This window comes from Galeopterus variegatus, unplaced genomic scaffold (assembly GCF_000696425.1).
Source record: "Galeopterus variegatus unplaced genomic scaffold, G_variegatus-3.0.2 Scaffold935, whole genome shotgun sequence".
NCBI lineage: Eukaryota > Metazoa > Chordata > Mammalia > Dermoptera > Cynocephalidae > Galeopterus > Galeopterus variegatus.
Window position 1 is genome coordinate 329,452 of NW_007727046.1, and position 17,163 is coordinate 346,614.

At 49.7% G+C, this 17,163-nt stretch overlaps 1 protein-coding gene across 1 annotated transcript in view; it reads right to left on the reverse strand.

Moving 5' to 3' along the window:
* JADE2 (jade family PHD finger 2) overlaps window positions 1–1,970 on the reverse strand; it is a 53,810-nt gene extending 51,840 nt beyond the window's left edge. Inside the window, exon 1 of the mRNA XM_008573576.1 lies at window positions 1,669–1,970. Within this exon, the coding sequence (XP_008571798.1) occupies window positions 1,669–1,899 (231 nt within the window). The 5' untranslated portion in view covers window positions 1,900–1,970. The remainder of the gene's footprint in view (window positions 1–1,668) is intronic.
* Window positions 1,971–17,163: the final 15,193 nt, after the last annotated feature.

Sequence of the window (17,163 nt, forward strand, 5' to 3'; positions counted from 1 at the left end):
AGGGGCGCTGCCCTCGGCGACGCGCCGCGGCGGGGCCCCGCACGGAAAGGATGCTCCCGAAACCAGGAGCTCCTGGGGCCGGCGCGGGAGGGCGGGGGGCGCGCATCCATCCGGGGTCGCGGCGAGGGAGGCGACCCGGCCCGCGGCGTCCTCGGCCCCGCGCCCCCGCCGCGGACTGTCTACCCACCGGACCTGAGCTGGTGCCGCTAGGAGTGGGAGCAAAGTAACTCCATGGACGCTACTCACCCCCCCCAAAATAGCCTCCAACTGCGATGGCCGCGGTCGGCACCATTCACCAACCCCCTGTGTATGTTTCTGTTTCTTTTTAAACCAAGACTTCCTTGTGATCTCTTTAGAAAAAAAAAATGTGTTGGGGTGGGGGNGCTGCGCCCGTGCAAGTCCCATCAGGTCTGCTCACACTTCACACACTCACACACATACTCCGCCCCTCCACTCTCTCACTCACTTTCTGCTCACACTCCGCCCCCTTTGCTCCCCAGACCCGGGCGGCCCCCCCCGCAACCTTAAAAAAAAAAAAAAAAGCAAGCTTATACTTAAAAAAATCTTTTGGCGCCATATTAATGACGTACTTAAAATTTGCCATTTCTCCCTGCGTCAAAAAGACGTTTCATTGCAAATAACAGCCTGGAGGCGACACTCGCGGAGGGAACGAGGTTTGCACTGAGCACCCCGCCCCCCAGGGCTCCAGCGCTGGAAGACCCTCGCCCTAGGCCCTGCTTCTGAATCGCTGGTTTTAAAATGCGAATAGAATAAATCGGTTGGCGTTTTGCAGCGCCAGAAGTGAGCAGAAAGTGCTGGCAGGAGCGGAGGGGAGGGGCTCGCGGGAGTCCGCGGGAGGGGGCGCTGCCCTCCTCCCCCACCCACGCCAAATGGAAACTAACATCCCGGGCGGGGGAAAACTTGCATTGCGGGTGACCTCAAGAAAAGAGGGGCAGTCCTTAGAGAGGGTCCCCCTTGGGCTTGTTGCCCCCTCCCCCCTCCGAGTGCCTCCTGGCGCCCAGCGCTGCCCCGCATTTCCGGGGGTTGGGGAACGCAGCGACGGGTGGCTGGCTGGCTGGCTGGCTGCACGTCCTGGCCCCAGTAGGAGTTCGCCCTGGGGCAACACCTTCCCCCTAGCTTGTCCTTCCCATTCCCCCTAAAGGGTTAAAAACCGAGGGGCAACTTCCAAGGGCTGGCACTTGGCGAGGAAGCGGGGCGCCCCTCTCCCCACCCTTCGTCTCCTCGCCCCTCCTCCTCCGGCTCCACTTCCCGACTTGACCTTGTGGTGCACAAACAGTGCGCTCGGATCCTCGCAGTTTCTGGAAGAAGAGCCTGCGCTCGCCAGGCGGGCGGGCTGTCGGGCGGCTAGCCGGCGGTGGCGGGGCCTTGGGTCCGTTCCCGGAGCCGCGGGCCACACCCACCCGACCCACTGCGCCCGCCGCGCTCACCTTCTCTCGAGGAAGGAGAAAGGCTGGCCTCCTGGATGGGGAGGGGTGGGGGGCAACCTTCAGCCTCCTCGGAATGTCCTCAGCTGCGGACGGGGTGGTCTGGCCCCAGGCGGAGGTTTGGGGTCCTGACCCAACATCCCCAAAGCATCGTTGCCAACTTTTTCTTTCCCCTCCTTCTTGGCTGCCCATCAAAGATGATCGAATAAATTTTTCAACTCACCTTTGGCTTTGAAGGCACGTGGGTGAGTTGTGAACCGGGACAGGAATCGCTTTCCCTCTCCAAGACTGAAGGTTGTTTATTCTTCCTTTCTCCTCCACCCCCTTCCATGGAAAGATAAATATTCAATTTACATGAGATGACATTTATGTGACAATTAAGAAGATTCCCCGATGGAATGTTGTGAACACATTTGCTTATAGGAGAAATAAATCTAATAATAAACAAACTCATAATAACAGCACAAATCTCCGACAGGGCGGATTGTCTACACAACAAAGAAGGAGATGATGGATGCTGAAATAAGCACTTTTTGCAACAAGAAAGAAATATGAGCTCAAAGGTAGTCACTGCAAAATTTCTCTTAGCTTTCCTTCACAAAGTCTGAGGAAGCTTGTCTGGCAAGAGAAGGGGTTGGTATGACCACCCAGTTAGACCTGGTCTGGCTCTCAGCTGTCAATTGGTAAAATTTTCCCAGGCCAAACTCAGTACCTGGAAACAGGTGTTGCAGGCTGGGAATGTGTAACAAAATGGTTAAATACCTGGGTTCTAATCCTGGCCTTGTAGTTCAGAAGCTGTGTGATGGGGCAAGTGAATTCGTCTCTCTGGGTTTCTTTTTCCTCTTCTGTAGAATACAATGGTGGGAGGGTGACTGAGGCCAGGTGTGCACATATACATGCTGCATGTGTAAAGCAGGGCATGGCTCAGAGTGCACAGCGGACAATAGCACTTTGCCTGGTGCCTTGTTTTTTTGGAAGGGTGAAAGTGCTCTCTGGAAGTTAATACTGGAAAACTGTAGACAGTGATTTCTGTCTTACCCTCTATACCAGATCTCCCAGTGTGGGCAAAAGGAGGGCCAGGAGAGAAAACTGTGATAGATGCTAGGCTTCATGGTCCAGATGGCAGTGTCAGCCATACGTCTGGGGTGGGAGTGGGGGCACCAGTGTACGGGGGCACCAGTGTACATTGGCACAGTCTAAAGGGACCGCTCTGGTTGGGTCTGGTTGTAGAGGGTGTACATGCAGGAGAGGACAGGACAAGCTCCTCCTCCTGACTGGCAGCATCCCATGAACTGGAACGGCAAAATGCCTTGGCAAGCAGTTATGAAATGACCTAGGGAGATGGAAGAGGGAGAGGATGACCATTTAAAGAGCACCTGCTCTGTGCTATGCACTCTGTGAGCCATTCCATTTCATCCTCACAAAAATCCCATCTTACCTGTTCAGAGAGGTTTAGTAACTTACCAACAGTCACACAGCTAGTAAGTGGTGGTAGAATCAGCACTTAGATCCAGTTGACCTTGAGACCTATGTGGTTTCCACTTTACCACACTGCCAGAAATAAAAAGTATTAGTATTATTGGTATGATTGGGGATGAGGGGCCTGATTGCTATCTTGGCAAGAAGGACAGAATTTTACAAGCAGCACGTTGCCTCTGAGATGGTTCCCTGACTTGGGTTGAGACCGAGGTGCCCTAAAGAATCCTTGGAAAATACCTCTTGTTTAGGACTGGAACCTCCATCGGAATCCTTGGATTCCCACAACACTCTGCTACTGTGTAAGGTTAACCTTGGAAGTGTTAACAGAATGATAATGATAAAGCTAATTATAACTCCTTAATCTTTATTAAAAGTTTTACAAATCATTCATTAACTTTTTACAGGGAAAAAATGAGAAGAAAACAAATGAGAAGAAATAGAGTTCTTGGAGATGTAATCATTCACTTTTTTTCAACAAATATTTATCGAGTGCCTCCTATATGCCAGGCAAAATTCTAGGTGCTGGGGACACAGCACAAATGAAACAAACAGAAATGCCTAGTCTCATGGAACTTACTTTTTAGTGGAAAGAGATACACAACTTAAAAATAAACAAATAAAAAATATATTGGGCTGGCTGGTTAGCTCAGTTGATTAGAGTGTGGTGTTGATAACACCAAGGTCCAGGGTTCAATCCCTGTTACCTGCCAGCTGCCAAAAATAAAAAAGCGAAACAGAACAAATATATGTTATGTTAGAAGGTGATTAGGTGCTATGGAGAAAAACGAAAAGGCGATACAGAGTGCAATTTTAAATAGAGAGAAGATAGCTTTTGAGTAAAAGGACGTGGAGTATACGGTATCTGGGAGTATATATGTAGGCGAGGGGACATAGGGGAAGAGTGTTCTAAGGTAGGAGTTCTTAACCTGAAGCCCACAGACCTATGAAGGTTGTGGAATTCAGGTGGCCTTGACCTTAGGTGGGAAAAAAATTACATCTCTATTTTCACTTATTAAAATTTAGCGGGCCAGCCCGTGGCTCACTCGGTAGAGTGCGGTGCTGATAACACCAAGGCCCCGGGTTCGGATCCCATATAGGGATGGCCGGTTCGCTCACTGGCTGAGCGTGGTGCTGACAACACCAAGTCAAGGGTTAAGATCCCCTAACCGGTCATCTTTTGAAAAAAAAAAAAATAAATAAAATAAAATAAAATAAAATTTAGCGTGTTCTTCAATTATGAGTACAGACAACAAATCAGTGATATTTAGCAGCACCTGTGACGTTGCTAGTAGAGATCACAGATATTTTCATATCACATTACAGTTGTTGCATACACCTTAAAATATTACACTCATCACTCCTTCAAAATTATGCTGCTAGCTCTTAAAATTTATTTAATAAAGAAGCATATGTATTACACATTTAAAAATATTTTGAGAGTCATATTTTAATATAATTGGTTTTCTTTAAAATTTATGGAACTTGGGCCGGCCCGTGGCTCACTCGGGAGAGTGTGGTGCTGATAGCACCAAGGCTGCGGGTTCGGATCCCATATAGGGATGGCCGGTTGGCTCACTTTGGTGAGCGTGGTGCTGACAACACCAAGTCAAGGGTTGAGACCCCCCTTACCGGTCATCTTTAAAAAAAAAAAAAAATTTATGGAACCTATTTTATGGATTTAAAGATATTATACTGAGAAGAAGTCTACAAGCGTCACAGACTGCCAGAACAGTCCACGGCACACAAGAAAAAGTTAAGAACCACTGTCTCAGCAAGTGTGGGGCCGGCCAGTGGCTCATTTGGGAGAGTGTGGTGCTGATAACACCAAGGCCAAGGGTTTGGATCCCTATATAGGGATGGCTGGTTAGCTCACTTGGGAGAGCATGGAGATGACAACACCAAGTCAAGGGTTAAGATCCCCTTACCGGTCATCTTTAAAAAAAAAAAAAAGAGAGAGACCAGCAAGTGTAAAGGCTCTGAGGCAGGAATGTGCTTAATATGTAAAAGGAGGAGATTATACAGGGCCTTGTAGGGCATTGTTAGGGATTTGGCTTTTGCTGGAGTGATATAGGGGTTTTTGAGCAGAAGAATGACATGATCCGACACTGGATTTTACAGGTCATGCGGCTGTTACATAAGAGAACAGATGAAGGGGGCAAGTTTGAAGCAGGAAAACCATTTAGGAGGTCACTATAATAAATTAGGTGAGAGATGATACTAACATGGACCAGAGCAGTAACAGTAGACATGGTGAGAAGGGGTCAAAATGGTGAGAAGGGGTCAAAATGGTGAGAAGGGGTCAAATTCTGTGTGTGTATATGTGTGTGTGTGTGTGTGTGTGTGTGTATTTTGGCAGCTGGCTAGTAAGGGGATCCCTTGATCTTGGTGTTGTTCTGTGTGTGTATGTGTGTGTGTGTGTGTATTTTGGCAGCTGGCTAGTAAGGGGATCCCTTGATCTTGGTGTTGTCAGCACCACTCTGTATGTATTTTGAAGGTAGCTCTGACAGAATTTGCTGATGGAATGTAAGAGAAAGAAGTCAAGGATGACTGAGAGTTTTACCTTGAGCCAATGGAAAGATGGAGTTGCCATTAACTGAGATGGGAGAAACTGGAAGAAGCAGGTTTGGGGAAGGATAAGGAGCTCAGGGTTGGACATGTTAAGCTTGAGATGCCTGTTAGACATCTACGTGCAGCCATCCCATAGGCAGCTAGACACGGTAGCCTCAGCTCAGGCGTGAGGTCCAGGCTGAAGATATCATTTGAGAGTGGTCAGCAGATGGATGGCATTTAAAGCTGTAGGGCTGAGATCGTCAAAGAAGTGAGTGTCAAAAAAGAATGGCTCAACCATGGCAGCCTCAGGCACTAAAGGTTAAGAAGTCTGGAAGATGAAGAGGAATTAGCAAAGACGTTAAAAAGGAAGCATTCATAGAGATAGGAGGAATGTCCTGGAAGCCAAGGGAAGAGAGAGTTTCAGGAGGGAGGAAAACCCTATGTTCAAAGCTGCTGAGGGGTCAGATAAGATGAAGATTGAGAATTTATCATGAGGTTCAGCCACAGGGAGGTCACTGGTGACCTTGACAAGAACCGTGTCAATGGGGTGGTACAAGCAAAAGCTTGATTGGAGTGGGTTCAATAGAGAGTGGGAAAATTTATAGTTACAGCTTGTTCCAAGAGGCTACCTGAAAATGAGATGTCCTCTGTGTGTTTATCTGTGAATGTGGGTAGAGATGGATAACCATGTATCTGTAGAAATTCAATTCAAACAACTTTTGTGGAGCATCTCCTGTGTGCTAGGCATGATAATGAATGCTACAGATACTGAGAGAAATAAAGCACACTGATTGCTTTCCAGGAGTTCACAGTCTAGCAATTTGTTGACACGTGAAATATATGGCTGGAACGCACACAGTCAGCCAGGACATCAGTTTTTCTAGTGTAATAGATAATATGGTTGAAACTGTGGATTCTAGAGTTAGGCAGTGCTGGGTTTAAGTCCTGTCTCCACCATTCACCAGCTCTGTGACTTTGTATAAGTCAGGTAACCTCTCTGTGCCTCAGTTTCCTCCTCTGTAAAGTAGGGATGCTATCACTTCCAAGCTTTAGTGTGCCTGAGGTACTTGTTAAAAATGTAGATTCCTGGGCTTTAACAACAAAGATTCTCAATGAGCAAGTCTGGGGCAGGGTCTAGGGGTCTGCATTTTTAACAAGCACCTGGTCGTTCTTGATCCCCTTGGCCTTGAACCACACTTTGTGAAATACTGAGAACATGTCCACATGATTCTAAGCACTGGCGTGGCACTCAGTAATTGTTCATTAGACAATAGCTGTTCTTCGAAAGGTCTTTATTGGAAACAAAAAATCCTTTTAACTTTATTTAACTTTCTTTGTTTATTTTTTACTTATTTTTTGGAAATCGCCAGTATGGGAAAAATCCTTTTAAAAAACTTGCAATTTATGTCCAAAAGCAGAGGTCCAGCATACCCTTAGTGCCCTAAATTGAAAAAATACATGAAATTTGTTTAACATTAATTCACTGAATATTTATTGAATGACTGCTGTGTTCCAGGCAGTAATCAAGGACTAGAGAGACAAAATATGTGACTCAATAATTTGTCTGAGTCATCAATGTAGGCAGCCTCAGATGTACTTACCTACGCTCCCCAACAGCCCACCTCTGTGCCAGGTGAGAAGGCTTCGTTTGGGTTTCAGAACTATGTTCACTCACTCATTCCTTAGGGCTGTGCTTGTCCAAGGACAACATGCACACACACAAATCACCTGGGATCTTGTTCAAGTGCAGATTTGTGTGTGTGTGTGTGTGTGGCTGGCCTGTATGGGAATCTGAATGCACGCATGACCTTGATGTTATAAGGCTGTGCTCTAACCATCTGAGTAACTGGCCAGCCTCAAGTGCAGATTCTGATGCATTAAGTCTGGGGTAGGGCCCGAGATTCTGCATTTCTTTTTTTTTTTAAAGATGACCGGTAAGGGGATCTTAACCCTTGACTTGGTGTTGTCAGCACCACGCTCAGCCAGCGAGCCAACCGGCCATCCCTATATGGGATCCGAACCCGGGGCCTTGGTGTTATCAACACCGCACTCTACCGAGTGAGCCACGGGCCGGCCCAATACAAGTTCTTTTTCTTTTTTGTCCTTTTTGAGACCGGCCGCACCGCGCTCAGCCAGTGAGCGCTGTGAGCGCACCGGTCATCCCTATATAGGATCCGAACCCGCGGCGGGAGCGCTGCTGCACTCCCAGCACCACACTCTACCGAGTGCACCACAGGCTCAGCCCTTGAGATTCTGCATTTCTAACAAGCTCCCAGATGATGCCGATGCTGCTGGACCACAGTCCACACTTGAAGTAGTAGTTTAGAGGTTAGGAAAATTGGGTTATAACCCTGCCTTAACATTAGGGTTCCTGGAGAATTCCTGGGAATCCTTAAGGGGAAGAGTGGACTCTGGAAAGACTGGTTGATTGCACAGATGTAGGAAAGTTTTTCTCACTGTCTCCTCTGTTTCTGGAATCCAGTCTTTACCCTCCCACATATAGTCAGTGGTATGAGGTGGCTTCCTCTACAGAAGGATGAACATTCATTCTGTTGGTCATTCAGTAAATATTTCCTGAATGCCTACTATGTGCCAAGCCCTGTGCAAAACACATAATTTGGCATTCAGGAGAAGACAAAACCAGCAGCCTCTGCTTCCTGGGCTCTAGGCAGAAACTACAGCTGGGGTTTGGGACAGAGAGAAAAGCTACCCAGAGCTGTGTCTGTGACTGAAAACACTTCCCTGGCAAGATCCAGACTTGGCTGTTACTGGGGTGTACTACAAATACATGACTGGGAGAGTCACCCCTCTGGAGCCTTAGCCAGCCGATTCAGAGATGGTACTGGCCAGTCCCAAGAGATGTCTAGATAATGTGCCAGCCATGCCACCTGTCCCTTCTCAGACTCTCAGACCCAGCCCAGTGGCCACAGATGGTAATGATGTCAGAAGGCAGTAAAGATCCCTGGGGCCTCCAAATGCCTCCCCAGAAACTGGCAGCAGTCAGTAGCACCAGCCAAGTCAGAGGCCAGCCCAACCAGAGTCAAATGTGAGACACCCCACTCTGAGCTGAGGGATCTGGCCCAATCCAAGAACCACCAAGAACCAAAGGCACTGGCTCTAAGTCAAGTTGAGCAGTGTAAGCAAAGCTCTTTCACCTTTCCCTGGGTTTCTGATAAATCGAAGCAAATCTCCCCCAACTGACAATCTTACAAAGACCCTTCCTGTGTGTTTTCTCATAAGCTCACAGTCACATTGGAGGTAACTTGGATTTTTTAGAAATAGCATGCATTTATAAACACCTACACAAACAAGGCTCTATGCTAGAGCAGTGAGTTTCAGGTCCAGATCCTGTCTCCACGGGACTTGGGTCCATTCAGGAAGCCAGGTCCTTAAGTATATGCAGGATGGTCAAGGCAGAACAAGCTGTCTGGGAGCCGGCCCGTGGCTCACTCGGGAGAGTGCGGTGCTGATAACACCAAGGCCCCGGGTTCGGATTCCATATAGGGATGGCCGGTTCGCTCACTGGCTGAGCGTGGTGCTGACAACACCAAGTTAAGGGTTAAGATCCCCTTACCGGTCATCTTTTAAAAAAAAAAAAAGAAAAAAGAACAAGCTGTCTGGGAGCCTGGGGGTTGAAATGGCCAAGAGAGTTTCTTGAGAAAGGCCTGGAGATGGACCTGCATAAAGATGGTGATTCAGATGACACAGGGAAGGTGAAGGATGTTCCAGAGGGGTGGATGATGCCTGCTTGGGTCTCAGCAGTGCAGTAGGGTGTATAGCATGATGCTAACCCCTACGGGTTCCTCCTGAGGAGGAAACTGCTCTTTGTTCAGGAAAATATATCAGTGAGCTGCTTGAGAAGGTGAGACCCTGCAATTGTCCCAAGTTGGAAGGAGGAGATGAGAGCATGCAGTTTTATTTTCAGGAATCTCCCCTGAGGAGACCCTTGGATGTGGGCATAAGAGAGATGCTCAATAACGGTCATTACAGCGTTGTTTGTAACAGAGAAAAACTGGAAACAGCTCGGCTGTCCATCACTAGAGAACTAACTACGTGAAGCACAGTGCAAGCAGAGCAAGGCTGCGAAGGAAGCAGCAGCAGCAGGTGGTTTTGTGTGTCTGGAGTGGAAAGAGCCCTAAGAAAACTGTCAAGTGACAAGCAAGTTTCAGAGTGATAAGTACAATATGATCCCATTTGCAGTTAAAAAAAAAAAAAAAAAAAAAGCCGCCCTAAGAAAACTGTCAAGTGACAAGCAAGTTTCAGAGTGATAAGTACAATATGATCCCATTTGCAGTTAAAAAAAAAAAAAAAAAAGCCCTCCAAAATGAAAGTCTGTATTTTTATCTGAGCACACACAGAGATGCACACATATATGCAATTTCATCAGGGAAAAAGGTCTGGAAAGGTAGTCATCAAACTGATGACTGTTGCCTGTGATGGAGGGTAGGGAGTGAGATTGGGAAGGAGTGCGGGGGCTGGGGCCTGGGCTGTGGACATGGAGAGGTTGTTGGGAGAGCAGCGAGATGCCCTCTGCATTTGGGCAGTGCTGGTTGCTCCACAGGTGCTCAGAATCTCCAGGGCCCGAAGTCTCATTGGGATGGGGGGACATGCTCCACCTGGCAGGCAGGGGCAAGAGACCTGCACACTGGGCTGGGTCAGTGCTGCCCCCTGTGTGGCCTGAGGCCTGTTTGGCCCTCTCCAGACCCCAGGGACAGGGTCTCTCTGGGCTGTTCCAGCTGCATCAGCCTCAGATCCTAAGTGAATTCCAGAGCCTTCTCATGGATGTTAAGCTCCAGCAGTGGCATGGAAAAACCTCACTTGGAGGCCAGCCCGTGGCTCACTCGGTAGAGTGCGGTGCTGATAACACCAAGGCCACGGGTTCGGATCCTATATAGGGATGGCTGGTTAGCTCACTGGCTGAGCGTGGTGCTGACAACACCAAGTCAAGGGTTAAGATCCCCTTACCGGTCATCTTTTAGAAAAAAGAAAAAAGAAAAACCTCACTTGGCCTTTGGCCTGCTGGGACTTGGGTGGGATGGGCTGGGGCTGGGAACCAGTGTGTGAAGAAAGAAGTTTCTGAGCAACATGGCCTCTGGGAGAAGCTCCCTACTCTGGCAAGTGGAGTACCATTTCTTCCCAACACATTTAGCTGGAGAATACCTGGCCCAACCTGGCTTCTGAGGCAGCAAAGTTCGGGATAATTCATTACCTGATGGATGCTAAACAGTTAATGAGAACCCACTGAGTGGGGGCTCTGGGCTGTCCACAGGGGAATGGAGACTGCTTGAGGCCATGGCTTGGCCTCTAGGCCTGCAGGGATGCTGGTGTGAGCTGGCTCAGGTGCAGATCTGTGCTGCATACTCTTCCCATGGCTGCTTGGGGCCCAACCCCAGGCTGGCTTCAGGCTATAGAGATGTGTTAGGTAAGGTTCCTACCCTGAGGATACCACAGGATGAGGGCGGGGCAGACACTGGATTTGAACAAGGTCAAGTATGTGGACAGGATCAAGGCTCAGTGTGGGGATAGCAGCAGCAATACCAGCTGGCTCCGAGATGCCTCACTCCAGTCAAGGCTTCATTAATGGTGTCCTGACCTTGACCAGACTCCCACTGCTGGGAAACTTTCCAAGGTGCAAGGTGGCTGCCTTGGGAGCCTCTTCAGGCACTAGTGAGAAAGCTGTTCCTCCCTCAGGGCCTTGGACAGAGTGACTTATGAGGCTGGGGTGGCCCTGAGCACTATGACTGCTGGACCTCCAAGACCCACAGCTCTGGCAGATGGCAAGCTGCCTCCAATTGTGCTGGACCTCCAGCCAGGGCACTGGGGAGAGGCTTGGACACAAATAGGCACTGGTTGCCCATGCAACAGAGTTGCGTTGAAACAAGGGAATTCTTGTTGAGTTGATCCCTAGCTAGGCCAGCTCCAGGAAGACTATCTGCCTCACACAGCTGCTCTAGGAGAGTTCTACAGAAAAAGGAAATTACTCTGGCATCCAGGTTGGGCAGGAGAGGCAAGTTCCTGGGGGAAGAGGGGATTGTGTCAGGCTGTGGGGGCTACCCTGGGGAGTGTCTGCCACTGGGCCTCTAAGTCCCTTGCCTTTCTAATCCCTGACCACCCTCAGAGCTCAAGAAAAGACAAACAGCTCCCAGGTGTCCAGTCCCCTGGCTGGCTGGGCATGCCTAAGGAGAAGCAGGCAACATCCTGGCCCCAGAAGACCGCCCTGGTGGGGAGGTGACATTCCTAGGCTGGAAACAAGATGAGGTAGGACATGAGTCAGCACTGAAGTGTCTGCTTTGGCCCTTTGTGTGGATGAGAGGGAGAGGGGGAAGCCAGGAAGGAGCTGCTAGCGTGGGGGCAGAAGGAGGAGAGAGGGTGCATGTGTGCATTTGTGTGTACCCACATGCACGCGTGTGTGTGTGTCCACCTGCCTGTATCCACATGCCTGAGGCCACACCTCTGGAGTCCCCATCTCCTGTGCTATTTGCCCAAACAAACTAAAAATAATTTCCATTTAACTTTAGGATTTGTTATTTGATGCACAAGATGCTTGCCCAGCAGATTATACTTTTCTACCCACACTTTATCTGAGATCAATGTCAAGTTAAAATGAGTCTGCATTACTTATGCAAACACAGGATGGCTAGTGAGCAAAAGGCAGACTAGAGCAGCCTGGATTTGGCTGGAAAGTCCGTATAAAAAGGGTCCCTATGTAGATGACGAAACTGGATAGTGTGCATGGATTGGTGATGATGCATTGAGGTGATGATGATAGGATGAAAAAGGACCCTGTATAGCTACTGGGGGTGCTGTTAGCTCCTTATTTCACAAACACATCACATAGTAAGCACTCAGTGAATATTTATTGAATTTATTTGTAGACATGAAGAAAGAATGTCCACATAGGTGACACATGCAAATTCATCTTGGTAGAGAACAACTAAATGATAGATTGAGTGTAAAAGTCAGTTTATCAGATAGGTGGCTGAGGGATGATGCAATATCAGAGTGAAAGATCAAAGCCGTGGAGGAATGATAGATTGATAAATAACTTGTTGATACTTGATAAAGGGGTAGGAAGAGAGAGAAATTGTGGCCAGGTGACAGGTCAATAGATCCATGATCAGATTCGAATAGATAGGTAGATAGGTAAAAAGAAATGGAGCAATAGGGGCCGGCCTGTGGCTCACTCGGGAGAGTGCGGTGCTGATAACACCAAGGCCCCGGGTTCGGATCCCAGATAGGGATGGCCAGTTGGCTCACTGGGTGAGCGTGGTGCTGACAACATCAAGTCAAGGGTTGAGATCCCCTTACTGGTCATCTTTAAAAAAAAAAAAAAAAAAAAAGGAGATGGAGCAATAAAGCAAGGGAGACAGGTAAGAGGAGGAGAGATATACTGTGGTAGGCAGAAAAATTCCCACCCCCAAAGATGTCTATGTTGTACTCCCCAGAACCTGTGAACGTGTCACCTTACATGGCAGAAGGCCTTCTGCAGATATGATTAAATGAAAGACCTTGAGATGGGGAGACTATCCTGGATTATCCTGGTGGGTCCAGTCTAGTCACATGTCCTGTCGCTGACTTCTCCTGCACTACTCCCCAGCCTCCCCTGTGCTCATTTCAGTTCTTCATCCTGCCGACCTCACTCCTACCTCAGGTCCTTTGCACTTGCTTTTGCCTTTGCTCCTCTGCATCACTCAGCTCTCAGTTCAAACGAGAGTTGCCTCCCTGCTTCCAGATTTTTGCCGTGAAGCCCTGAGTACACTTTGTTCCTGGGGACTGAGCTGGGGCTATGGGATGTCCAATCTCCTAGCCTGCTCTAGCTGGCACTATCCCCAGCCCCAAGTCCTGCCCGGGGTTGTGGGATGGAGCAGTGTGCATGAGTCATCAAGCCACAGACACAGTCCCCTTGTTGGAGGGACCTGAGCAGTTATGTTGTGGCTAACTCCAAGGGCCAATGGTCCAAGTGAAAGTTAGGAATTTCTCCAAGTTCTTCAGACTCACATGGGACCAAGAGGGAACTGGAGAGTGGAGAGCTGGGAACGGCCTGGGTAGACGATGCTGTAACCTCCACAAGGACTGCCATGTCCCCAGCCCCAGCTAGGCCAGGCTGTGGAAGAGTAGACAACACATCCCAGTCTCAGAAGGGCTCATCACCTGTCTATCCCTCCTTCATTTACCTAACATTTAACGAGCACCCACTGTGTATCAGGTTTTGTGCTGCTCTGGGCAGGCCTGCCCTGAGGGAGCCCACAGTCTAGTCAGGGAGACAGATTTATTGAATAAGGGCTAAGGATCAGGGGTGCACAGAGATGGGTGCATGGAGCAGGTGATGGGACTTGAAGGTGGTGAGGGACTAGCTAGAGGAACAGGGGAAGGGCATTCTGGGCAGCTGCACCAGCCTGGGTGTGTTAGTTTCCTAGGGCTGCTGTAACAAAGTACCACAAACTGGATGGCTTACAACAGAAATTTATTCTCATGGTTCTGGAGGCCAAGAAGTCTGAAATCAAGGTGTTGACAAGGGCATGCTCCCTCCAAAGCCTTTAGGGGATAATCCTTCCCTGCATCTCCCAGCTTCTGGTGGTCCCTGGCATTCCTTGGCTTGTGGCAGCACAATGCTGGCTTCATCTTAGCATGGCCATCATCCTTCTATGTTTGTGTGTCTCTGCATCTTCTTTTTTCTTTTTTTCTTTTTTTTAAAAGATGACTGGTAAGGGGATTTTAACCCTTGGCTTGGTGTTGTCAGCACCACGCTCTCCCAAGTGAGCCACAGCTGGCCCTATGTGCCTTCACATGTATTTCTCCCTGTGGGTCTGTGTCTGTGTCCAAATTTTCCTCTTCTTATAAGGAAACCAGTCATATTGGATTAGGTCCCACTTGACCTCATTTTTACTCAATTAAATCTGCAAAAACCCTGTTTCCAAATAAGGTCACCTTCACAGGTACTGGGGTTTAGGACTTAAACATATCTTTTTGTGCGGGGGGGTGGGAACACAATTCAACTGTAACAGTAGGCAAAGGTTAGGAAGGGCACGGAGCTCAGGGCCAGAGCTCTGTACCGTTTGTCACCTCGTCACCCACAGCCTTTCTACACATCTCCCCTGGTGACTCACTGGTCCTTACACCTGCTAGCATGCTCTCACCTCCAGACTCTTGCTCCCACAGTCTCGAAAGCTTCCCAGCCCCCTGGCCCAGACTTTCTCAACTGGCAGCCTGCCTCTCCAGGAATCCCTCTCTGACACTGACTTGGGAGTGGTGGTGCTTTTCTCTGATCTCTGTGACTTTCACAGTCTAAGGGCTCATTCAGTGTACAACACAGTGCCCAGGTGGGCATCTTTTGACCTATTCCTTTCAGCCTCCTCCCTGCCCTGTGCCAAGTCCAGGATCAGGAAGCCAGATTCCTTCAGTCCAGCCCCTCAGCCACTTCCAACTTCCTTCTTCACCATCCCTGCTCAGGCTTCTCACCTGTGCTTGGATGTCTCCAAGACAGGGCCATTGGTGCCTTGGAGGAGGAGCCATCCAACATAAGCAGCCATGACCGTAGGATGGGATTTCTTGCTCTGGGCTACACTGCATCTCCCAGGAGCTCCCTCCTGGCACTTGCAGCCCCATGGATCCCACTTGGCCCCTCCAATGACCAGGGCTACAGTGAAGTGTAGGCCACCTGAGGCCATTTGAGGAACCTAAGGGCTCCCTGACCGAATGATTTCCCTTACCCATTTGCCATGTGCCAGAAAGTTTGACAGCATCCATCCCTGATAAGGGCATAGGCCCCAGAGGGGAGACTGCCCTGAGTAGCTGGGCAGGGACTTGCTTTTGGGAGCCTGGCAGCCTGGGGACATCTCTTTCAAGTCCAATAGGAGACCTGCCACCCAAAAGCGGGGGAGGACTGAAGAGATGGGGCTATTCTTCAGAACTCTGTCCAGAGGCAGCAGACTGAGAGGTGGGGGAAGCTGAGGCAGGCTCAGCCCTGCCCAGGGGAGATGCACTCAGGCCCCAGCATACCCACTAAGCTCAACCTCTTCCCCTCTCTCTGCCACTCTCATTTGTCCTGCACTTCCCTGGCTGGAGAACAGATCCCTCCACGCACTCCCAGGTGCTGGGCTGTTTGTTAGTGGCCTTTGGACTGGGAAAGCACTGGGCCTCCTGAGCCCCACACCCAGGCTGTACTCAGAGGGGAGCAGGGAGAGGCCCAGAACTGTCACCCTGGGCAGGCAGGAACAGTCCCACAGTGTCCTCAACCAGCCAGTCCTGTTCTGCCCTTTCTCCTTTGGGGAGGAGTTGGGGCGGGCCAGGGGTGAGGCTGGGGGCAGGGAAGCAAGTGGGCAGGGCCCAGCTCTGGCTGGAGGCACTTTGCCGCTACTTGCCCTCAGCCCCACGTGGGCTGGACCCGAGGAGCTTGGACTCTGAGCAGAGGCCCTGGGTAGGGGCACTGGGCTGCTCTTCCTTTCCTGCCAGAAGGACTGGTGGATAGGATGAGAAGGTGTGCTCACCACAAGACCCCAAGGGCCCCAGAAAGACTCATTTAGGAGGATGAGCCAACCATGTCTAATAAGGAAATATTTCAGGTTTGCAATAATCAAGTCTATCTCAGGGCTGCCCAAAATAGCCAGATAATGGGAGCCAAATGTCTTCAAGGATGATTTGGGTCCTGAGGCCTAGCTGTCCCATGCAGTCCCAGGTGGGGGTTAGGAGTTTAGCCTCAGCCCTGCACAGAGCTTCCAGGCCCACCACCTTGACCCCAAGGCATCCGTCCAGGCCTGGCACCTAGTAGGTCTTCAGGCTAATGAAGGCTCTGGAACCCCCACCCCTACCAATTCCAGTGACCACACAGCAGACATAAACAAAATACTTTTTAGATTAAGGGCTTCATGGAGAATTTCATGGTACTCCATAGAGGCCTGGCTAAGCCTGGCTTTGAACCTACTGCTCATAGGAGAGAAACATCTCTAGGCCTCGCATGAGCCTCTGTTGGGGGTCCAGTCAGTGGCCTGGGGCAACTGGGTTGGCCTCTTTTCCCAGAGTCATCTACCAGTTGTGTTACAGAGGACAGATATTTGTGAGTTGTCCCCAGCCCAGGAAGCACACCCTGTCAGTAGCCCCTCATGGGTGTGGCCCTCTGCTAAGGGTGGTCAAACCCTGCCGAGCTCTCATTGTCCCCTCCTTCATAGGGGAAGAGGGAGACCACACAGGGTGCAGTATGGGGCTTGTGGTCACACCCCATGCTGGGGTGGAGAGGGACATACAGGGGCACACTTGGAGCAGGGGCAGCTGCCTTTACTCAAAAGTAAATGCTCAGTCCTGCTGTGCAGCAAAATCCTGCTATATGTTCGATTTTCTCATTAGGCCCTTGGAGGCCATCTGGAGAATCTGTTGAGCATGATCTTCCTTGTCTGGGGGCATGGTCTCCAAGCCCAGCAACCCCCAGACTTCTTAGTATTCTCTGTATATCCTTGTGCAGCACCAGGAAGGAAGAGCTCCTTCTCCCACATCCCTGCCCTTGACTTCTCTGGGAAGTTCCTCCCTCCACCTCCTACCTGTGGGCTTCCTGAGCCCCCACCCCTCAAAGCTACAGTCTCACACATGGATTAATGCCAGCTCCACCACTCGGGAGCTGTGTGACCTCAGGCAAGGTACTTAACCTCTCTGGGTCTCATTTACCTTACTTATTAAATGGAAATAATGATAATACTTA